This window comes from Ascaphus truei, chromosome 7 (genome assembly GCF_040206685.1).
Source record: "Ascaphus truei isolate aAscTru1 chromosome 7, aAscTru1.hap1, whole genome shotgun sequence".
Lineage (NCBI taxonomy): Eukaryota > Metazoa > Chordata > Amphibia > Anura > Ascaphidae > Ascaphus > Ascaphus truei.
In genome coordinates, this window is record NC_134489.1 from 24,585,552 (window position 1) to 24,609,359 (window position 23,808).

General features: G+C 53.4%; 1 protein-coding gene across 7 annotated transcripts in view; it reads right to left on the reverse strand.

The window, feature by feature from the left end:
* Positions 1 to 23,808, reverse strand: part of DIP2A (disco interacting protein 2 homolog A) — a 45,091-nt gene that overhangs the window by 16,392 nt on the left and 4,891 nt on the right. For 5 of the 7 annotated variants that reach the window (XM_075607383.1, XM_075607382.1, XM_075607380.1 and 2 more), the window contains 14 exons: positions 11,433 to 11,504; positions 10,129 to 10,248; positions 8,843 to 8,962; positions 8,296 to 8,544; positions 7,878 to 8,006; positions 7,674 to 7,793; positions 7,379 to 7,576; positions 7,089 to 7,180; positions 5,862 to 5,972; positions 5,644 to 5,767; positions 5,395 to 5,504; positions 5,082 to 5,184; positions 4,535 to 4,599; positions 3,947 to 4,040 (listed from right to left, as the gene is read on the reverse strand). In XM_075607383.1, the coding sequence (XP_075463498.1) occupies positions 3,947 to 4,040; positions 4,535 to 4,599; positions 5,082 to 5,184; positions 5,395 to 5,504; positions 5,644 to 5,767; positions 5,862 to 5,972; positions 7,089 to 7,180; positions 7,379 to 7,576; positions 7,674 to 7,793; positions 7,878 to 8,006; positions 8,296 to 8,544; positions 8,843 to 8,909 (1,462 nt within the window). In that variant the 5' untranslated portion in view covers positions 8,910 to 8,962; positions 10,129 to 10,248; positions 11,433 to 11,504. Of the gene's footprint in view, positions 1 to 3,946; positions 4,041 to 4,534; positions 4,600 to 5,081; positions 5,185 to 5,394; positions 5,505 to 5,643; positions 5,768 to 5,861; positions 5,973 to 7,088; positions 7,181 to 7,378; positions 7,577 to 7,673; positions 7,794 to 7,877; positions 8,007 to 8,295; positions 8,545 to 8,842; positions 8,963 to 10,128; positions 10,249 to 11,432; positions 11,505 to 12,862; positions 13,139 to 23,808 lie in introns of those variants that run through there. The other 2 variants (XM_075607384.1, XM_075607386.1) reach the window with 2 other exon arrangements.

Here is a 23,808-nt window from a genome sequence, read left to right on the forward strand (position 1 = left end):
AGATATACACGCAGCAGGACAGCACCGGTGCACTAGCACTGCAATACAGATATACACGCAGCAGGACAGCACCGGTGCACTAGCACTGCAATACAGATATACACAGCAGGACAGCGCCGGTGCACTAGCACTGCAATACAGATATACACGCAGCAGGACAGCGCCGGTGCACTAGCACTGCAATACAGATATACACAGCAGGACAGCGCCGGAGCACCAGCACTGCAATACAGATATACACGCAGCAGGACAGCACCGGTGCACTAGCACTGCAATACAGAGACACGCAGCAGGACAGCGCCGGTGCACTAGCACTGCAATACAGATATACACGCAGCAGGACAGCGCCGGTGCACTAGCACTGCAATACAGATATACACGCAGCAGGACAGCGCCGGTGCACCAGCACTGCAATACAGATATACACGCAGCAGGACAGCACCGGTGCACTAGCACTGCAATACAGATATACACGCAGCAGGACAGCACCGGTGCACTAGCACTGCAATACAGATATACACGCAGCAGGACAGCGCCGGTGCACTAGCACTGCAATACAGATATACACGCAGCAGGACAGCACCGGTGCACTAGCACTGCAATACAGATACACACGCAGCAGGACAGCACCGGTGCACCAGCACTGCAATACAGATATACACGCAGCAGGACAGCACCGGTGCACTAGCACTGCAATACAGATATACACGCAGCAGGACAACGCCGGTGCACTAGCACTGCAATACAGATATACACGCAGCAGGACAACGCCGGTGCACTAGCACTGCAATACAGATACACGCAGCAGGACAGCGCCGGTGCACTAGCACTGCAATACAGATATACACGCAGCAGGACAGCACCGGTGCACTAGCACTGCAATACAGATATACACAGCAGGACAGCGCCGGTGCACTAGCACTGCAATACAGATATACACGCAGCAGGACAGCACCGGTGCACTAGCACTGCAATACAGATATACACAGCAGGACAGCGCCGGTGCACTAGCACTGCAATACAGATACACGCAGCAGGACAGCACCGGTGCACCAGCACTGCAATACAGAGACACGCAGCAGGACAGCGCCGGTGCACTAGCACTGCAATACAGATATACACGCAGCAGGACAGCACCGGTGCACCAGCACTGCAATACAGATATACACGCAGCAGGACAGCACCGGTGCACTAGCACTGCAATACAGATATACACGCAGCAGGACAGCACCGGTGCACTAGCACTGCAATACAGATATACACGCAGCAGGACAACGCCGGTGCACTAGCACTGCAATACAGATATACACGCAGCAGGACAGCACCGGTGCACCAGCACTGCAATACAGATATACACGCAGCAGGACAGCGCCGGTGCACTAGCACTGCAATACAGATACACGCAGCAGGACAGCGCCGGTGCACTAGCACTGCAATACAGATACACGCAGCAGGACAACGCCGGTGCACTAGCACTGCAATACAGATATACACAGCAGGACAGCGCCGGTGCACTAGCACTGCAATACAGATATACACGCAGCAGGACAGCACCGGTGCACTAGCACTGCAATACAGATATACACGCAGCAGGACAACGCCGGTGCACTAGCACTGCAATACAGATATACACGCAGCAGGACAACGCCGGTGCACTAGCACTGCAATACAGATATACACGCAGCAGGACAGCACCGGTGCACTAGCACTGCAATACAGATATACACGCAGCAGGACAGCGCCGGTGCACTAGCACTGCAATACAGATATACACGCAGCAGGACAGCACCGGTGCACTAGCACTGCAATACAGATATACACAGCAGGACAGCGCCGGTGCACTAGCACTGCAATACAGATACACGCAGCAGGACAGCGCCGGTGCACTAGCACTGCAATACAGATACACGCAGCAGGACAGCGCCGGTGCACTAGCACTGCAATACAGATATACACGCAGCAGGACAGCACCGGTGCACTAGCACTGCAATACAGATATACACGCAGCAGGACAGCACCGGTGCACCAGCACTGCAATACAGAGACACGCAGCAGGACAGCGCCGGTGCACTAGCACTGCAATACAGATATACACGCAGCAGGACAACGCCGGTGCACTAGCACTGCAATACAGATATACACGCAGCAGGACAGCACCGGTGCACCAGCACTGCAATACAGATATACACGCAGCAGGACAGCACCGGTGCACTAGCACTGCAATACAGATATACACGCAGCAGGACAACGCCGGTGCACTAGCACTGCAATACAGATATACACGCAGCAGGACAGCACCGGTGCACTAGCACTGCAATACAGATATACACGCAGCAGGACAGCGCCGGTGCACTAGCACTGCAATACAGATATACACGCAGCAGGACAGCGCCGGTGCACTAGCACTGCAATACAGATACACGCTGCAGGACAGCACCGGTGCACTAGCACTGCAATACAGATACACGCAGCAGGACAGCGCCGGTGCACCAGCACTGCAATACAGATACATGCAGCAGGACAGCACCGGTGCACTAGCACTGCAATACAGATACACGCTGCAGGACAGCGCCGGTGCACCAGCACTGCAATACAGAGACACGCAGCAGGACAGCGCCGGTGCACTAGCACTGCAATACAGATATACACGCAGCAGGACAGCACCGGTGCACCAGCACTGCAATACAGATATACACGCAGCAGGACAGCACCGGTGCACTAGCACTGCAATACAGATATACACGCAGCAGGACAGCACCGGTGCACTAGCACTGCAATACAGATATACACGCAGCAGGACAGCACCGGTGCACCAGCACTGCAATACAGATATACACAGCAGGACAGCGCCGGTGCACCAGCACTGCAATACAGATATACACGCAGCAGGACAGCACCGGTGCACTAGCACTGCAATACAGATATACACGCAGCAGGACAGCACCGGTGCACTAGCACTGCAATACAGATATACGCAGCAGGACAGCACCGGTGCACTAGCACTGCAATACAGATATACACGCAGCAGGACAACGCCGGTGCACTAGCACTGCAATACAGATATACACGCAGCAGGACAACGCCGGTGCACCAGCACTGCAATACAGATATACACGCAGCAGGACAGCACCGGTGCACCAGCACTGCAATACAGATATACACAGCAGGACAGCGCCGGTGCACTAGCACTGCAATACAGATATACACGCAGCAGGACAGCACCGGTGCACTAGCACTGCAATACAGATATACACGCAGCAGGACAACGCCGGTGCACCAGCACTGCAATACAGATATACACGCAGCAGGACAGCACCGGTGCACTAGCACTGCAATACAGATATACACGCAGCAGGACAGCACCGGTGCACCAGCACTGCAATACAGATACACGCAGCAGGACAGCGCCGGTGCACCAGCACTGCAATACAGAGACACGCAGCAGGACAGCGCCGGTGCACTAGCACTGCAATACAGATACACGCAGCAGGACAGCGCCGGTGCACTAGCACTGCAATACAGAGACACGCAGCAGGACAGCGCCGGTGCACTAGCACTGCAATACAGATATACACGCAGCAGGACAGCGCCGGTGCACTAGCACTGCAATACAGATATACACGCAGCAGGACAGCGCCGGTGCACTAGCACTGCAATACAGATACACGCAGCAGGACAGCGCCGGTGCACTAGCACTGCAATACAGATATACACGCAGCAGGACAGCACCGGTGCACTAGCACTGCAATACAGATATACACGCAGCAGGACAGCGCCGGTGCACTAGCACTGCAATACAGATACACGCAGCAGGACAGCACCGGTGCACTAGCACTGCAATACAGATATACACGCAGCAGGACAGCGCCGGTGCACTAGCACTGCAATACAGATACACGCAGCAGGACAGCGCCGGTGCACCCAACACGGGACCCTGGGAATTTACCTTTGTAGGCGCTGACCTTCTGGATCCAGGAGAGAGGATTCACCTTCATCAGAGCGTACGGGATACTGACCACGTGCATCCGGTTCATAACGCTCTGCGGAGGAAGAAATGGCCACCAGGGTCACTGAGGTGCGTATATAACATGGATACGCACAGCACACGGGGTAAGCATGTATGGACAAATACACGTTATAAAACATGTCTGTATACACACACACAGTGCAAAGCAATGTTACAGGGGGACACTGCCTCTATTGCATCCCCAGTGTTACAATACAGGGGACTAGCAATACGAGGAGCTTTGTGTGCACTATATCAGGGGTACTCAACCCCAATCCTCAAGGCACCCCGAACCCCACCCAGGTTTAGGATATCCCAGCTTCAGCACAGGTGGCTCAATCAGAAGCTCAGTCTTTGATTGAGCCTCTGATTGAGCCAACTGTGCTGAAGCAGGGAAATCCTGAAAATCTGACCTGTTTGGGGGTGCTTGGGGACTGGACTTGAGCCCCGCTGCACTATAGTATCATTAGAACCCCATAATAAAATGAATGATGGACACATGACCCACGACCCACTCACACCACTCACCGTCAGCACTCCGTGCCACAGACCGGCGTCACGCTTGAAGTCCAGAACATTAGTTAACGTTTCCGCTTGGGGAATAAAAATACATTTTAAATGAATGGAAAAAAATCATTGACTTCTTCAGGTTTAAGGGATCAGAGTCCGGGAAGTTCAGAGACTTGAAAGTATCTTCCCGGTGATCTGCACTGGATTATTTAGCATACAATGTTAGATAGTTGAATAATCCCTGAATTGTGCTGTCTTCCCCGTGCATACATTCTCGCTCAGATTACACCGCTCTGCTTATGTCCCTGTATTTCTTGGGGTAACAAACGTCACAAGGTTCAGACATTCCCATACCCCTTAAACTGGGCACAGCTGGTTTACTACATATTCTGTCTGTTGCTCATATACGCTTTGTGCTTCAATGGTTTTTAAAATAAAAAGCGCAAAGAATTGCAGATTTAACGCAATTCCATTTCCGTACCCCTCGCAAAACGCACCCTAAACAGGGTTCAATTGCACACAGCACACTCCGCTGAGCCGCCGGCCCGCTCACTCACACTCATACCTTCCGAGTAGCCGCATGCCTGTGTCAGGGCGTGGCAGTGCGCCAGCATGGCTGCCTGAGACACGGTGACGCCCATCGTGCTGCCCTCCTTGCTGGTCTTATACTGCAGAGAGAGGTGGGACACAGAGTGGGACTAGCGATGAGCCGGGCAGACAAGGAGGGTGAGGACACGGAAGCAGGGAAGCAAGGGCACAGGATCAGAGAGGGGGAAGAGGAGTATTAGCGAGAACGCATGCAGGAAGGTGGCAGGATAGGACAGAGCGGGCACTGTGCCAGGTGTGGGTAGAATTCGTGGGGAATTTCAGAGTCTCACCTCGATATAAGCTACGTCACCGCTGGCGTCTCGAATAAGGGGGTACCAGTCTTTAGGCGGCTTCATTAAATGCTTTCCATCAATCACAAACCACACCAGGCGCGGCCAACCTGCAGACAGAGAAAACCCTCAGGTTCAGCACCGGTTCAGCTGTCCCCTGAAGCAGCCTGGCTGCCCCCTGTTTAAGGGAAGGGGGGGAGAGGGTTAGTAATTGTCTGCCTGTATGACAGGCTGGGGGTCTCTGCTCACCTTTGAATGTCACCACCTCCCCGGTCTGGGCCTTGGGCAGCCCCTTTTGACAGGCATCTGTGGTGAGCGCCAGCGAAACCCCGCAGCTTCCCAGGAGAAAGCCAATCTGCTGACTCCCAGCATCCTGCGGGAGAGCAGAGGCACAGTGTGTAACTGCAGGAAACCTCAGCGCTGCCCAGCGCTGCGCATGCGGCAGGAGTCCCCGTGCCTGGAATTACCTTCCGAGTCAGGGGCACCTCTATGGGCACAGGGATGAGATCGGACAGCAGGCAGCCATAAAACGCCACCATGAACATGACCGGGTCGCTGTTGGGAAACACCAGAGCCACCTGCAAGAAACCATGAGCCGTGACACAGCGTGTAAGTAACTTGGGCTGTGACAGCCTCCGAGTCCCGGTGCCCAGGACCGACACCTGCTTCGTGGCGAAAACAGCGCCAACAGAAAGGCTCAGGAATAGGAGGCGTTTGTACAGAGTAACAACGTGGAACGCAGGCACTAATCTGTGTATCAGCATTGGCGTGTCCCATCCCCAGATAAAGGGAAAGAGCAGTGAAATCAGCGCTAATGCTATTAATATAACACAGGGACAATATAAGTGACAGTAGTTAATATAATAAACTTTAAACTTAAAGTAGGGGCTGCCTAGGTAAAATAGGGTTAAACCAGACCAATAGAAACAATAAATAGAAAGAACCGGCGCCTCCAAGGTGAAAATAAATACATCTGACCAAATGTAAAGTCCAATACGAATGGCAAGCAATCCTGAGGGGAATCTTCAATGGAGTCTCATGGAAGGACAAACAGGCACATAAAACAAAGACAAAAAAGACAAGAGAGAAAGATCATAGCTTAAAAGTTAAGCCCCCAGGACAGCTGTTCTATGGGCTTTAACTTTTCAGCTTTGCTGTAAGTAGGATTCTAATTTCACTCCTACCGGATGATATAGCTTCATTAGCGTCTTTAGCCCAACGGACATTTGTTTGTTGTTTTATTAATATTTTTATTTAATTGCATTAAATCTGTAATTATGCTTTTGCCAATCTTTTCAGTGTTGTGTTTGTAGTTTTTTGTTTTGTTATTTGAGTTGCGCTATGATCTCTCTCTTTTGTCTTTTTTGTCTTTGTTTTATGTGCCTGTTTGTCCTTCCATGAGACTCCATTGAAGATTCCCCTCAGGATTGCTTGCCATTCGTATTGGACTTTACATTTGGTCAGATTTATTTATTTTCACTTTGGAGGCGCCGGTTCTTTCTATTTAGTGTCCCATCACCATCTGCAGTAGGCGAGGCCCTCCCTTTATTCCCCGCTAACTAAATCCTGCTCTGCCCCTTTCACCACACAGCAGAAGCACAATACCCCCCCGCTGCCCAATCGCTCGTTCACACAGCTCCCCAACATCCCACCCAGCTCACAGCACCCCCTGCTTTTACACAGACAGCGCTCACCCTGTCTCCTGGTTTGAGCAGCGGCTCGTTCTTGCTGGTTAGCTTGTTCAGGAGAGTGTACGCTAGCTTAATGCTTCGACTCCACAGCTTGCCTGGGATAAGACACAGTTACAGGCTTCAGAGGCTTAGCCCCCATACATACCCCATGCTCCAAACCTCAGCTCACACTTACTGAAGCCCAATATTGTCGCTTCCCCCCACCCCCCATAATCTTTCCATCACCCCAAAGAGTGACAGGAATTCCCCCATCAAATTGTCCTGTCTGCTCCCCACAACCTGTGCCCCCTTACCATAGGTGAGCGTGTACATGGCTTTCCCAGTGGTATCCAGGGCAGACAGGCACGGGGCTTTGGGCTGGGTTGTTCCCCAGCGGTGCAGAGCGGTCAGCAGTGAGGGGGGCCAGTTAGTCACCACTCCCAGCGGTTCCCCCTTCAGCAGAGCCATCTCTACGCCCTCCAGCTTCGGCTGGTTGGGGTCCGGCTGCTGGACTGCACCGCGTAGGAAGAGAGGAGACTAGTGTGAGACAGACACAGTACCGACACGTTGTAATGGCAGTGAGGAAACCCACTAATGTACGACTCTTACCTTCCAGGAGCTCCTCAAAATCATCCAGGAAGAACTCTCGGAGAGGCGGGCGCTTTGGTCTCTTGAGGGTGTTGAGGAGCTGCTGGATTTTGGAGGACACTCTGCTGTTTACCGGCACTCCTGAGGGGCCAGGAAAGCAGGCGGTCACAGTGGGTCACATTAACCTGAATGCAGCCCCCTCCCCAGCCCCCTTATCCCACTTACCGTCGGCTGTCTCCAGGATGCTGCTGTTAAACCCCCGAGGCACGCCACGCACGGATGCCACCTGCGGGCGCTCATGGTGTGAGTGTCCCAGGAGCCCTGTGGTCACGTCCGGCGGAGCGGGAACACTCTCTGCTCATCGGGAGAGGAAGAAAAAGAAAAAACATGCGACTCAAATGTACTCCTCAACCCAATTAAGCCTCCTCTGCCCATAGAAGACAGGCGTCAGAGAACCGGTCACGGCGGCCGTAACCGCATTTTAATCAGGTTTATAAACCTTTGCAATCCTACCTTTACTAATGCATACAGCTCTTAAGGAAATATTCCACATTACTCTTTATACCTTCCGGTGTGCCGGCTCATGCCGTGGTTCTGACCTATCTGTGCCATAAGTTCTGGCAGCACATGGCCTGGTACTGACCTATCTGGGCATGTGCCATGAGATCTGCCAGCATAGTGGCAGCGGCGGCGACGGGGCAGTTGTTGGGGTTGGTGGCAGCAGACTTGGCTCCGGGGTGAGATGAGGTGGAGGATGCTGATGATGAGGTGGAGGAGCCCTGGGTTACCCGGCTAATCCAGGGCTCCCCGCTGGAATGGCACTGGAGCGGTGTGGATGTGATGTGTCCCTGACGTTGCAATGAGCCCTCATCCTCCGAGGCCGACGAGGTGTCTGTGAGCAAAATAACCGGTGACAGGCGTGTGATGAGCAGGTACAGAAACCAAACCTGGCAAATCCGTAAGGAACACAGGGTGGAGAGAGAGCGAACACGGAAATGAGGGGGGAGCAGGAAGAGGTTAGATCAGAGGATCTAGAGCCCTTTAAAAGGGAGAATATAAACTTCAAAAAGCACGGACCATTCCAACACAAGTCGGATACTGTGTCCTGACAGGAGGCTCTGCTCTTTCCCCCCAGCCCTTCTGTAGCAGTGTCGTGAGTAGGAAGGATCCGTCACACAACAGATAGTTACCAGGAGGAGTGTAGGTCTCTACAGAAGGCTGCACGAGTGCAGAGCGTCTCTTGGAAGGCATGGGCATTTTCCTCTCCTTGTATTTGGCCAGGGCTGCTTGTACGGCTTCTGTGTGAACATCTGCACAGGAAGAGGGTGCACACAGCGCTCAGAATGGGACAGTCATCAGAACAGAGGAAAGGGATAAGTGTCCTGTTCAACGAACACCTTCTCCCCTATTCAGGGCTAAACCAACACCCCTAAGGAGGACCTGAAATTACAGCTGCTGATCAGAGCAGTGGACATGTGCCTGAAACAGTGTGTTTAGCTCACAGAGGGGTGCCTCGGACGGGATCCCTTTTGCAAAATGTGTTCTACAATGTGCGGTGTAAGATTGACAAATCCCCTTGCAAACCCACTTAACCTCCTGGACCACACTAAAACCTTTCAACAAGCTGCTACGATTGAGCTTGCACTTTGGCAACTGTGGGGTTAAACGCTGGAAACTTCGCACCTAGCAAAAGCAGCCAAGAAGAGGAGCCCTGTATCAGGCCCCAAGAGATATGTGGCCCTGCAGATGGAGAATGGTCATGCGTGATGATAGCCCTTAGGCAGGTACTGAAAAACTACTAGAAGAGTGAAGGGAAGGTGGGTTTGGGATGGAATGAGTATGACTGACACAGTTTGAGTGGTAAACAGCTGCCCTATATAAACTGGCTTGAGATCAGTATAGCCAAAGCTCTCATTTCTTTTGCATTGCTGCGCACCCATCGCATGCTGAAGTGGGTCCTATACCCTCTGTACTTTCTACTTGTACATTGGATTCTGTATAAATCAACTCCAATAAAGTTTCCTTCCAATACTGGAGAAGACTCCAGGCTTCCTTCACCGTGGTTCCTTTACAGACGGGGAAAAAGCAAAACAAACACAGTGTCCTGCTAATTCCAGGGATGATGTGAAGATTACACCTCCATCTGCTGAAGGAGTGGCACAGTGAGTAAAAGGCCCGAGCCTGGCTCAAATCCCAGTATTAGCTCCTTGTGACCTTGTGCAAGTAGCTAGCATCCTCTGCCACCAAAGGATAGATTGTAAGTTCTATGGGTCAGGGACTCCTGTCTGCAAAAAGAGGTCTATGTACCGCTCTGCTTACACAGTTGGTATACAAGGGGAAAAAGAAAACGATTATTAAATTATTAACTTAGAAACTCAATTCACCCCCTATTTTTTTTCAGTAGGATGTTGAAGGGATCTTTAAATGGCTGCCTGAATGGGAAACCCCCCCCCCAGCCAGATGTGACCTCACTCACCCGATCGGAAGCGCTCATCCCGCGAGCTGGTGGAGCGCGACCTGTGCTGCTTATTTCCGGCCGCCGCGATCTGTGTGGAGCCTGCGAGCTTGCTCTCCACTTGCAGGGAAGGATCTACACCTACAGGGAAACGTCCCCGCGTCCGAAAACAGGAGCAGCAGAGAAGGAGATCAGAAACACTCCCACTCAAGGATAATCTGTCCTAGAGGCGCAGGAAGCACAGACTAAGCAGCAACAACATGCAGAGCCTAGCAGGGATCAACAGACAAAGGCCCAGGCACAACTAGTATGCAAGTTGACCAAAAATGTACTATTTTTGGAGATAACACCTCCAGTTTTCCTTACCACTGTTTGATGTATCTGGGCTAAAAGTGTCTGCTGTGCAAGAAACAGACAACCCTTGGTGTGCTGGATACATGGGTTTTATATTCTCACTGCTACAGATATCTCGACAAGCCCTGCACTCTGACCCGAGAGGTGCAGGGTCCACTCACTGTACAGCCCAAACAATGAAGGGCCCCACACTACAGGGTGCTACGAGTAGCACATACATTACTCACTATAAACATGAGCCTCCCAGCTAATAACTGCCCTTCCCACTAGTGATTTTAGCGAGCGCCTCAGAGCAGGGAGGAATGTGCTCTATCCAACTCCCTGGGTTTGTAGCAGGGACAGGGGGTGTGTGGGGCTCAGTATGGTTTGGCTGTCATACGCTGGGTCTGGGATCAGAGCTCAGCTAAAACAGCTCACTCAGCAAGTGAAACGGCCAGAAACGCCAGACACCATGAAAACTGCAAGCAGGGGAGCTACAGGCACCTCCCCACAACCATGTACCAGCGGCACGTGCTTAACCCGTACGCTGCAGGTGGGTGCTACCTCGTAAAAGCACACATTTAATACTGCTGCATGTATATACATTGCAAACGGAGAGCAAGGATGATCCAAAGGCACAATCGTATATAAAACTTTAAACCAGGGAAGTCCGTGACGTGTGTCAGCATCTCTTGTGTAGTGCTGACAACACCCCTGCAATTATTTGCTGCTTTGTGAATTGTTAAACATTTTGTACTAAATGTGATGGTACTTAACAAGGAGAAGTAAAAACCCGAGTTAGTCTAACTGACCCGGGTGTGGAGATGGATAGAGACACCCCCAAACAGAGCAGCCACATCCTGCACAGACAGCACCACATGTACGCTCTGAAACACTTACACTTACCACGTGCTCGCTCTTAAATACAGACGTGTGTTGTGCACAGGTCGTGAAGCATGCATGATCTTACACATTCACACGCATGTGGTTACCTTGGATGAGTGGGATGTAACGTGCAAGCAGCTTGGCCCTTTTCTTCTCATAACCTTTCCTAGTGATGTCCCCTGGAAAACACAATAGGGAGGGGAGAGAATGAGGCTCACGCAGAGTAATTGGGTGTCAGGGTAGATTTATACCCCTGCTTTTATTGGGGTTAGACAGTAGCGCACACATGAATGTACAAGGAATGCTGCAGCAGCCCCCAAAGTTGCAGTGATGAGGGCTGGGTTTAGAGCAGTGTGTCCTTACATTAGTACCCTCCTGAATAACATACATCTACAAACGAATGTCACAATCGCGCATTACTTGAGGTAGAGGGGAAGGAAGGACTATTGACACAATGCTTTTTTTAAATCTTGGTACCGGATAAGAGGGACTGCAACTCTAAACACAACACAAAGGGGTCTGTGACAGACAGCCCTGAGGGTAGGTTTCATTTAATGCACTGAACATATCTCTATTACCAGGCAGCTTATCTCCCGAGACCCTGCAGAGTGGACAGCAGAAAACACACAGCACAAAGCCCCACATTAAGCCCTTTAATAGGATTTCAAGGCTGGGACTCAAACACCAGATAAGCAGCTGTGCCAGAAGTGCTCGCTCTGCGGTCTGACATCCAAGTGACCGGAGCAGCAAAGCCCAGCAACAGCACACAAGTTGGCATCCTTTAAGGGCACTGCCAGCTGCAGACACACCTTATACACCTGTATAGCACTGCGGACTGCTGGGGGCACCCACCTCACAAGCAGGAGAGTTTACTACATTTGTGAGACATGCATATTGCAGACATCTGCAGAGGGAGCTGATGGTCAGCTGTGGCACACCACCATTACATGCACGCGAGACAACCCTGGCACACCACAAACACGTGTCTCCGTCCTGTGGGTAAGAAGCCGAGCCAGCTCTGATGATCCCTTATCCTTTTCTGTGCCGCACAGAATAACTTATGTACACACTAAGACCAAGGATACCCAGGGATGCCAGGGACGTGGAGTGACCCTACACACAGACACCCTGCAATCTCCCTCTGCACATTACAGCTCACCCACCACTTCCTACATACAGCCTCAGACTCGCACTTCCCTGCCTGATTCCCAGATAACAGAGCCCGGTGTACCCGTATCACACAGGGCTGCGCGCACCTGGCGATGTCACGGAGCCCCACAGGTGCGTTTACATCAGAATCTAGAGCGGTGACCCTCATGCAGTTATTCCCAGGTCTGATAATCGTGACGCATCATACAATCTCGGGACATCACACGTGCCCAGGAAGCCACAAGGCTTTGTAGGAAGTGTGCGACAAGCAGCCAACTCAAGAGTCCCAGAGACAGACACTGCCCGCCAGGGCAAAGCTTCCAACATGTCCCGGCACACCCAGTGTCACCGTCACCTCCCGTGCAGCTCCTAAGAGAAAGCGAAATACCTAAAACACAGCATCTTCTTCCTCGCTACGCGTACCAGCCTCCGCACGGAGGTTGCGAGTTCAGCAAGGCTGCTGGATGCAGAGGTGTGTGTCACAGCTAGGCCCAGGGGAGCAAATCCTCAAAGTGACCCGCAAGGAAGCAAAAAATGACACATTGACAGTGCCGTGCAGGAGACTTTCAGCTCTGCCGTGTCTGTGCTCCAGGTCCCACACTCACTGCGCTCTCTCATCCCTTTGTTCCTCTCTGAATAGCAGCGAGACACAGAAACTCTTCTCCCCACCCCAAATGGAGATTAAACCGTCACTCATGTTACCCTGATCCCTCCCCGCCAGTCCCACAGGCATGGAGGGGCTGCAGGGACACAGCTGCCGTCGCACTGTCCCTTGCTCTCCCTGGTTACAGACAGACAGCATCTCCTGGGGCCGTGGAGAGCAGGAGTTTCAGACAACAAGACTATTATTCTGGTAATGATACCAATCCATGGACAGCCCCCACTTACCAAACTCACCCCCTCATATTAACCCCATTACTGCCACCAGGCATGCAGTGAGCTGCAAAGCATGTTCTTTAATATATAACCACATAGGGTTATTTTCCCAGGATGCACTTAAAGTAACCTATGAAGTTTAAAAATCTCTGTACACACAGGATAAGCGACAGTGCTGTTCCTTCTGCAAGGAACGGGAGATGTGTCACACGGCCTCGGGAGAAGCTTCACTGACCGTCAGCCAACGGTTCACAAACCTGTGATCACACAAGGACACCGAGTCACATCATATCATCAAGACAGACTCATCCATCCTTCAGCTCTGCATCGACACATCAGAAACCCTCTGGCCACTGTCCTGCAGCACAATTACCACAGCCAGCTTACTCTATTCATCCTAAACCTTCCCCCCATTCATGGGAAGCGGAGAACTGCCAAAGTGACAGCATAACAAGGCATTCCTAGTACACAGCACAAAAGCACCGCCGCTATCAGTCACCCCCAAAACGTATTCATGGAGAGTGAAGAACAGAAGCCGACAATCCGACCGGACATTCAATCAGCCTTCAAATACAGTGGAAAGCCAGAGCACAGAGGCCCTGGAGTCGTGCAGCCACCCCTTGGGTGCAGTGCAGGTAATCTGATGTAGGCACACAGAGCTGCCGAATGTTAGGAGAGAAGATAAACACAACCTCATGACACAAGTCAGAATGTTGGTCCAGTGCTCATCACTTAACACTTCCACTGGACCCCGCAACAAATCGTAAAGCAAAAATGGCTACCACTAGGAGTCCTGACAGATACCATGATACAGTAATAGAGAGGGGTACATGCACACAATATTATGGTGCTGGAGGGGGGGGTGTGCTTATCTGCCGGTGCACTGGGTCCTGGGAGGTCCAAACATCCCAGGTTATGTCAGTGAAGAGAAGCAGGCACATCGACTTATGCAAACAATTTAATGTGCCACATAGAAACCCAACGTGTCGGCAGTATACAGCTGCCTTTATCAAGAAGAGGGCTGATACTACGATACACAACAGGCTTCAGAGAGTCAAGCTTTGGGTAGCAGGCACCGAGCGCTGGAGAGCGCGCGATACATAACACGGGTCACCAGGAAGGTTTAGGAACGGGCCGCTGAGCATGTGCTCAGCTCTAGTGAAAGGAGATTGCAGCTCTGAGATCTTTGTAGAAAACCAGTATAAGTTCCAGCCTAAAAAACTAGTCCATGCAAATGGGAGTCACTCTTAATTATGCAATCTTTTCCTATGCAAATCTTCCCCTAATAACTGTCAGCAGCAAAGCTGCGCTTCCCATGGGAGACAGAGGAATCATCTGGCAGAGAGAGGATACAGGCAACGAGTGTTTACACAGACAGGCAATTACAGACACACAGATCCAACTGTGTACACAGTACTGTATGTATCTACACAGAGCAATGTATACATCAATGTGCAGAGCAAAGGTTTGGTTTCCCTCTGGCAGAAAAGGGTTAATGCACCAAAACCACTGACCAAGATACTTTGCTGAAACCGCAGAGTAAACAGAAACTCCGTGAGCCAGAGCGCACACAGGCGCATCCACATGGGGGTCATTTACCAGGCCTGCTGCAGCCTGTGGGATGAACGGATGTGCACTTTGTGCGTTTACCAAACACACCTGCAGCAGACCTGGAAAGCTCACAAATCAGTCACAAATGTGTGAGACCGGGAAAGCACAAAACTGATAGATAGATAGATAGATAGATAGATAGATAGATAGATAGATAGATAGATATATGTAGAGGTATCAGTACCATGTTAGCTGAGCTTCAATAATCAAAAAATAAATTGATGATACCGTTCTGTGGCTAACGAAATGCTTTTATTTGTGCGAGCTTTCGAGATACACTGATCTCTTCTTCCGGCGATGTTACAATGAAGCAAGCAAAAGGTAAACTTAAAAACAGTGTCTCTTGGAATGTTATCTGTGCTGGTCCTTCCCCCGGTGTGGATGTGTTTTATGGCTAGAGGTGTCAAAAGGTTCCTGAAAGCAAGTGATGTAAGAGTGTGTGTGTACCTTTTGACACCTCTACAGGAGGTACAACCATACTGCAAACAATGTGTCTGATTGTAATGCCCCATCACAGTGAAGGTCAGATTGAGGGTATGGTTTGACGCCCCTAAGCGAGGATTGAAGTCTCCAGCCTGCTCCCCTCCCCCAAGGGAGATGCATTAACTGTACCAGCTGATGCTTCTATTAGGATAGGAACCTCAGTAACTGGTAATGCCTCTCACAGACCAAACAAGGGAGTAATCGGATTTACAAAACAGATTAACATCTCGCCCCTTCCTGCAAGTAACAGGACACGCTCCCATCTCCTCCTATAACTGATTAGTAATGACTGGAGGAACGGGCAGATACAACCTAGGGAGGAAACCGGCTTCAGATTTCCCACCAGGGATGTGAAAAAAAAACAAGAAATTAAAGAGCTGTATATTTGCGTTACCAAAAAAATAAAAAATAAAAAAAAAGTGTTTTTCGGGCACTTTGATTCCTCTGAGAACACAAACTACTAGATTCCTCATATTAATGCAACCGAGGAGAGACGGATCCCGACCAATGAGAGGGCAGAGGCTAATTAGCGTAGTCTTCCCTCAGGTCCCCTGTGAGTCAGTGTCTCACACCTGAGCAGGAGTATTACTCATTACAGATGCAGTCCCACCCGGGTTCAAAAAGAATGAATGGCAGTGGAGAAATTCTGGGGCAAATTTGTTTTTAGCAAATTTATAATAGAAAAAACAATAAAAAAGGTACATTTTGCTTTCACCGGCATTTTTTATTTTCTTGAATGCATCTTATTTTGTCCCAGAATTGCAGGACTTCTACACAGGCATCATTAACTGAGTGACGCGCGCAGAGAGGCGACCTGCGAGGCCGGAAAGGCTCACCGCGCGCAGAGAGGCGACCTGCGAGCTCGGAAAGGCTCACCGCGCGCAGAGAGGCGACCTGCGAGCTCGGAAAGGCTCACCGCGCGCAGAGAGGCGACCTGCGAGCTCGGAAAGGCTCACCGCGCGCAGAGAGGCGACCTGCGAGGCCGGAAAGGCTCACCGCGCGCAGAGAGGCGACCTGCGAGGCCGGAAAGGCTCACCGCGCGCAGAGAGGCGACCTGCGAGGCCGGAAAGGCTCACCGCGCGCAGAGAGGCGACCTGCGAGGCCGGAAAGGCCCACCGCGCGCAGAGAGGCGACCTGCGAGGCCGGAAAGGCTCACCGCGCGCAGAGAGGCGACCTGCGAGGCCGGAAAGGCTCACCGCACGCAGAGAGGCGACCTGCGAGGCCGGAAAGGCTCACCGCACGCAGAGAGGCGACCTGCGAGCTCGGAAAGGCTCACCGCGCGCAGAGAGGCGACCTGCGAGGCCGGAAAGGCTCACCGCGCGCAGAGAGGCGACCTGCGAGGCCGGAAAGGCTCACCGCGCGCAGAGAGGCGACCTGCGAGGCCGGAAAGGCTCACCGCGCGCAGAGAGGCGACCTGCGAGGCCGGAAAGGCCCACCGCGCGCAGAGAGGCGACCTGCGAGGCCGGAAAGGCTCACCGCGCGCAGAGAGGCGACCTGCGAGGCCGGAAAGGCTCACCGCACGCAGAGAGGCGACCTGCGAGGCCGGAAAGGCTCACCGCACGCAGAGAGGCGACCTGCGAGCTCGGAAAGGCTCACCGCGCGCAGAGAGGCGACCTGCGAGGCCGGAAAGGCTCACCGCGCGCAGAGAGGCGACCTGCGAGGCCGGAAAGGCTCACCGCGCGCAGAGAGGCGACCTGCGAGGCCGGAAAGGCTCACCGCGCGCAGAGAGGCGACCTGCGAGCTCGGAAAGGCTCACCGCGCGCAGAGAGGCGACCTGCGAGGCCGGAAAGGCTCACCGCGCGCAGAGAGGCGACCTGCGAGCTCGGAAAGGCTCACCGCGCGCAGAGAGGCGACCTGCGAGCTCGGAAAGGCTCACCGCGCGCAGAGAGGCGACCTGCGAGGCCGGAAAGGCTCACCGCGCGCAGAGAGGCGACCAGCGAGCTCGGAAAGGCTCACCGCGCGCAGAGAGGCGACCTGCGAGCTCGGAAAGGCTCACCGCGCGCAGAGAGGCGACCTGCGAGCTCGGAAAGGCTCACCGCGCGCAGAGAGGCGACCTGCGAGCTCGGAAAGGCTCACCGCGCGCAGAGAGGCGACCTGCGAGGCCGGAAAGGCTCACCGCGCGCAGAGAGGCGACCTGCGAGGCCGGAAAGGCTCACCGCGCGCAGAGAGGTGACCTGCGAGCTCGGAAAGGCTCACCGCGCGCAGAGAGGCGACCTGCGAGCTCGGAAAGGCTCACCGCGCGCAGAGAGGCGACCTGCGAGCTCGGAAAGGCTCACCGCGCGCAGAGAGGCGACCTGCGAGCTCGGAAAGGCTCACCGCGCGCAGAGAGGCGACCTGCGAGGCCGGAAAGGCTCACCGCGCGCAGAGAGGCGACCTGCGAGGCCGGAAAGGCTCACCGCGCGCAGAGAGGCGACCTGCGAGGCCGGAAAGGCCCACCGCGCGCAGAGAGGCGACCTGCGAGGCCGGAAAGGCTCACCGCGCGCAGAGAGGCGACCTGCGAGGCCGGAAAGGCTCACCGCACGCAGAGAGGCGACCTGCGAGGCCGGAAAGGCTCACCGCACGCAGAGAGGCGACCTGCGAGCTCGGAAAGGCTCACCGCGCGCAGAGAGGCGACCTGCGAGGCCGGAAAGGCTCACCGCGCGCAGAGAGGCGACCTGCGAGGCCGGAAAGGCTCACCGCGCGCAGAGAGGCGACCTGCGAGGCCGGAAAGGCTCACCGCGCGCAGAGAGGCGACCTGCGAGCTCGGAAAGGCTCACCGCGCGCAGAGAGGCGACCTGCGAGGCCGGAAAGGCTCACCGCGCGCAGAGAGGCGACCTGCGAGCTCGGAAAGGCTCACCGCGCGCAGAGAGGCGACCTGCGAGCTCGGAAAGGCTCACCGCGCGCAGAGAGGCGACCTGCGAGGCCGGAAAGGCTCACCGCGCGCAGAGAGGCGACCAGCGAGCTCGGAAAGGCTCACCGCGCGCAGAGAGGCGACCTGCGAGCTCGGAAAGGCTCACCGCGCGCAGAGAGGCGACCTGCGAGGCCGGAAAGGCTCACCGCGCGCAGAGAGGCGACCTGCGAGGCCGGAAAGGCTCACCGCGCGCAGAGAGGCGACCTGCGAGGCCGGAAAGGCTCACCGCGCGCAGAGAGGCGACCTGCGAGGCCGGAAAGGCTCACCGCGCGCAGAGAGGCGACTTGCGAGGCCGGAAAGGCTCACCGCGCGCAGAGAGGCGACCTGCGAGCTCGGAAAGGCTCACCGCGCGCAGAGAGGCGACCTGCGAGGCCGGAAAGGCTCACCGCGCACAGAGAGGCGACCTGCGAGGCCGGAAAGGCTCACCGCGCGCAGAGAGGCGACCTGCGAGCTTGGAAAGGTTCACCGCGCGCAGAGAGGCGACCTGCGAGCTCGGAAAGGCTCACCGCGCACAAAGAGGCGACCTGCGAGGCCGGAAAGGCTCACCGCGCGCAGAGAGGCGACCTGCGAGGCCGGAAAGGCTCACCGCGCGCAGAGAGGCGACCTGCGAGCTTGGAAAGGTTCACCGCGCGCAGAGAGGCGACCTGCGAGCTCGGAAAGGCTCACCGCGCACAGAGAGGCGACCTGCGAGCTCGGAAAGGCTCACCGCGCGCAGAGAGGCGACCTGCGAGCTCGGAAAGGCTCACCGCGCGCAGAGAGGCGACCTGCGAGCTCGGAAAGGCTCACCGCGCGCAGAGAGGCGACCTGCGAGCTCGGAAAGGCTCACCGCGCGCAGAGAGGCGACCTGCGAGCTCAGAAAGGCTCACTGCGCACAAAGAGGCGACCTGCGAGGCCGGAAAGGCTCACCGCGCGCAGAGAGGCGACCTGCGAGCTCGGAAAGGCTCACCGCGCGCAGAGAGGCGACCTGCGAGCTCGGAAAGGCTCACCGCGCGCAGAGAGGCGACCTGCGAGGCCGGAAAGGCTCACCGCGCGCAGAGAGGCGACCTGCGAGCTCGGAAAGGCTCACCGCGCGCAGAGAGGCGACCTGCGAGGCCGGAAAGGCTCACCGCGCGCAGAGAGGCGACCTGCGAGGCCGGAAAGGCTCACCGCGCGCAGAGAGGCGACCTGCGAGCTCGGAAAGGCTCACCGCGCGCAGAGAGGCAACCTGCGAGCTCGGAAAGGCTCACCGCGCGCAGAGAGGCGACCTGCGAGCTCGGAAAGGCTCACCGTGCACAGAGAGGCAACCTGCGAGCTCAGATAGGCTCACCGCGCGCAGAGAGGCGACCTGCGAGCTCGGAAAGGCTCACCGCGCGCAGAGAGGCGACCTGCGAGGCCGGAAAGGCTCACCGCGCGCAGAGAGGCGACCTGCGAGGCCGGAAAGGCTCACCGCGCGCAGAGAGGCGACCTGCGAGCTCGGAAAGGCTCACCGCGCGCAGAGAGGCAACCTGCGAGCTCGGAAAGGCTCACCGCGCGCAGAGAGGCGACCTGCGAGCTCGGAAAGGCTCACCGTGCACAGAGAGGCAACCTGCGAGCTCGGAAAGGCTCACCGCGCGCAGAGAGGCGGCCTGCGAGCTCGGAAAGGCTCACCGCGTGCAGAGAGGCGACCTGCGAGGCCGGAAAGGCTCACCGCGCGCAGAGAGGCGACCTGCGAGGCCGGAAAGGCTCACCGCGCGCAGAGAGGCGACCTGCGAGGCCGGAAAGGTTCACCGCGCGCAGAGAGGCGACCTGCGAGGCCGGAAAGGTTCACCGCATGTAAAGACACCACCTGTGAGTTCTCTTCTGAAGAATTACCATGTAGATACATTACAATGATACCACAACTTAAGACAAATTCACACTTCCTTAAGACCAATACAGCTTCTATTGGTCTACACTAAATCATAACCCGTACCTGTTGGGGTAAGGGAGAATGTGGGAGTTTGTGGTGTAGAGAAAAGAACACAACGGATTGTTGATCTTTGGTGACACACAACTGAATGCATAATAATTACACAGGGCAACAGAGCAATAGTAATGAGACTTCAATGAACCATGAATATTAGATTGTTATTTTAGAAGTGTTCCTATTTATACACATTCCCATCTGGCCTCTGGGTGGGAGCAGTGCTATTTGAAAATCTTCCTGGACTGAAAGGTAGCGAGGACGTGCTGGGAAGAGAGTTTGTTTTAGGAGTGAACACAGCTCTCGTGGGGATAATATGGAGAAGCACAAAAGGGTGGATCGGCCAGAGCTGAAGAGAGAATAAAAGATTTGGGAGGACCCAGAGGCTAATAATTCATACAAAAACTAACCCGCAGAGCAACATCCACTCCCCTCATATCCCCACGAACCCAGAGAACTGGCCCTGCTCCCCACCCAGAGCCAGAACCACGTCATTAATCTTCATGCTGTAAAGGAAGCTTGTGTGTGTGACTGCAGGGTGGGTGACAGATCACCCATCACACACAGTCCTTTGTGTGGCACATACATCGCCCGCCACACAACACTCGAACATTAATAAGAGGCTTGTCAGGGGTGGAGTAACACATAGGAATTGTTTTTTGGGGGGTGTGGGTGACGGACTGCATGTTAAATTCTTATACTACATGCACACAGATTTTCAGATACGGGAACAGCAGCAGAGACAATGAACCATCCCTCAGTTGCAAAAAACAGAGCTGAGGATTGTCGGCCTTCAATGCATTTTAGATTACGTGTCGCTTCTTCCCCCGTAATATTGCCAAGATCCAACCTTTCCTCTGTCAATCGACTGCTAAAACTAATGCATGCCCTCATCCCCTCCCATCTGGATTATTGTAACATACTGCTAACAGGCCTCACAACTTTCTCCTTAACAATCTATCCAAAATTCTGCTGCAAGAATAATTTCACTCTCTCAAAACAGTCTCTGCTCATCTCCTCCTTAAATCCCTCCCTGGCTTCCCATCAAATTTAAGATCACCTACAAAGTTCTCCTCCTTACCTTTAAGGCTCTCCCGTCATCTGCTCCTGCCTACATACGCTCTCTCGAAGTTTCCAACATATCACTTAGATTGTAAGCTCTCCGGGGCAGGGATTTATTTTCCTATTGTCGGATTTTGTTGTGCTTTTTGTATTAGAAATCCCTGTACTGTGTTGTCTTTATAAAGCGCCAAGTACACTGGGCACAATATAAAGATATTCATTCTTTATGTGACTAGACTCAGAGTAAAGGAAGTAGCTGAACCAGCTCAGAGCGTCCACACTAACAAGAGCCAGAACAGATCAGCTAAACAGATTCCCTACTGCTGCTGCACTGAATAGGAGTGGTCCCCTGTCCCTGCACTGACTATCACTGTCAGGCTTCCTACATCACCTCTCTCCCCCGCTGACATTCTGAGGCTGCTACTTTACACGGCTGCAAACCCCACAGGAAGAAAACTTAACAGCACCAAATTAAGCAAACTTATTTTCCTTCACTTCGATCAATCCGGAGCGAGGGCTCCTTATTTCGATATAGACCCCTTAATGGCTCTGGCACTTTTACACATGCTGATCCCCAGCAATCGGACCTGACAGATGTCAGGACAAGGCTGAAAGTGGCCATTCCTTTTCCAGCTGCTGTCTGGACGAGAGAGCGAGAAGTAAAGAACACACACAAAACAGAGGGGAGTTCAATTAAGGCTTCGGCCACCAATGCCAAGTATTCAGAGTCTGCTTTAAATCAAAGGTCTAATCCTTAACCTTCCCCTTGCTGGAGGGAGCTTCAACACTAGCCATCCGCAGACCCAATGAATGGTTAAAATAACAAGAGTTTTCTTCTATAGCAATGAGTCTATGAACAACTGGACATAGAAGTGGCAACATAAACAGTCTCTGCATTACAATGCAACGTTGGTGCACGAGAGCGAGAAGGGGGACTTGCCCAAGGTCACAAGAAAAGTAGAGTGTGTTAACCCAATTCAAAAGGAAGTGACAGTGACATTACCACTGACCTGCCCCTTCAGCCCATGAACTAGTTAAGACAATTGATACAGAACCAATTCTGTACTCTCCTGTCTTGGTCATCAGTTATATGCCATATTACATCTAATGTCTACCTGTGACCAGCAGCAAGGGCTGCAGACCTTTCCTCCCGATCACAGAAACAGGTTGGAAAGGACAGGTCAACCATTACAGAGGTCCCTGTAAGTTGTAACCCTCAGGTGACGCGGGCACGGAGAACCCAATGATGAGAGGCAAAGACACCCTCCACCTACACTACTGCCACCCTACAGAGAGAATTCGAACAGGAAATGAATGAGGGATCTCTACTTTCGACCCAGGAGTCTGACTTGTCAATGACTGGAAAGCGGCAATGCACTGAGATTTATTACTAGTTACATTGCTCCAGCTCCTAGAATAGCACAATCCCGTTTCCTCGCCCTGCTACATCTTCCTCACCTGATGCTTCACATGGCAGCTGTGAAGAGGAGACAGGATTGTGTCGCTCCATAAAAACAAACACAAAATAAGCAGAAGCTAGGGAGATTGCCATGGAACCCTGCTGCTGTTATATGTTGTACACAAGGCAAACTGAAAGTATATTATACACTTAAAGCATCCGTGGACTGCCATCTCTGCATAGTTTCCAATAACAAGTCCGTTTGGCTCCTATCACCACTGAAAAAACATTACTGGGAACGTCCCTACGGCTCAGCAACACCTGCTTCTTGTGCAGGGAGTGGTAGGTTTGGACAAGAACCAGCACTCCATTTTTGCAGGAACATGGAGCTGCAAGTAGGACCATACACCACTTACTTCCTATAAATACTGTATATCTAAAAGCTAAAGGACTCCACTATGTGCTGCAGGTTTCTGCATAGAAGGGGATAAAGCAGGGGTTCTCAACTCCAGTTCTCAAGACCCCCCACCAGGTCAGGTTTTCATGATCCCTGCTTCAGCACAGGTGGCTCAAAGATCAAGTCACCTGTGCTAAAGCAGGGATATCCTGATAACCTGACCTACTGGGGTAGGGGGGGGTTTTGAGGATTGGAGTTGAGAACCCCTGGGTTAAACTACACTATTCAGAGAGACATGTCAGCCCCTTAACACATTGACTGACAGAGCAGCCTGCAATGCATGGCTACACAGACCCCCCCTGGCAGCCAACAGCTAACTACCTCCCTTTGGACCACACAGGTTCTTTCTGATCTTCCAGGGAGGAGGGAGCAGGAATTGGCTTGATGTCTCCCTGCGGGTGACTTTGCAGCCCTCCTGTGCAGGTCTCTGCACTGCTACAATAACTAGGAAACGGTGAGACTCAGGGCTGAGATAACGAGTCTGCAGGGAGGTATCACCGCTCCCTGAGACAGGAGGGAGCGGAACATTCACTTACAGCATATACAAACCTGTAGCTTACTTGGCATTGATTATTATTAATTTGCTATTATATTCCATCTCTCTCTTTCCCAGACACATACACGGTTGGGATATG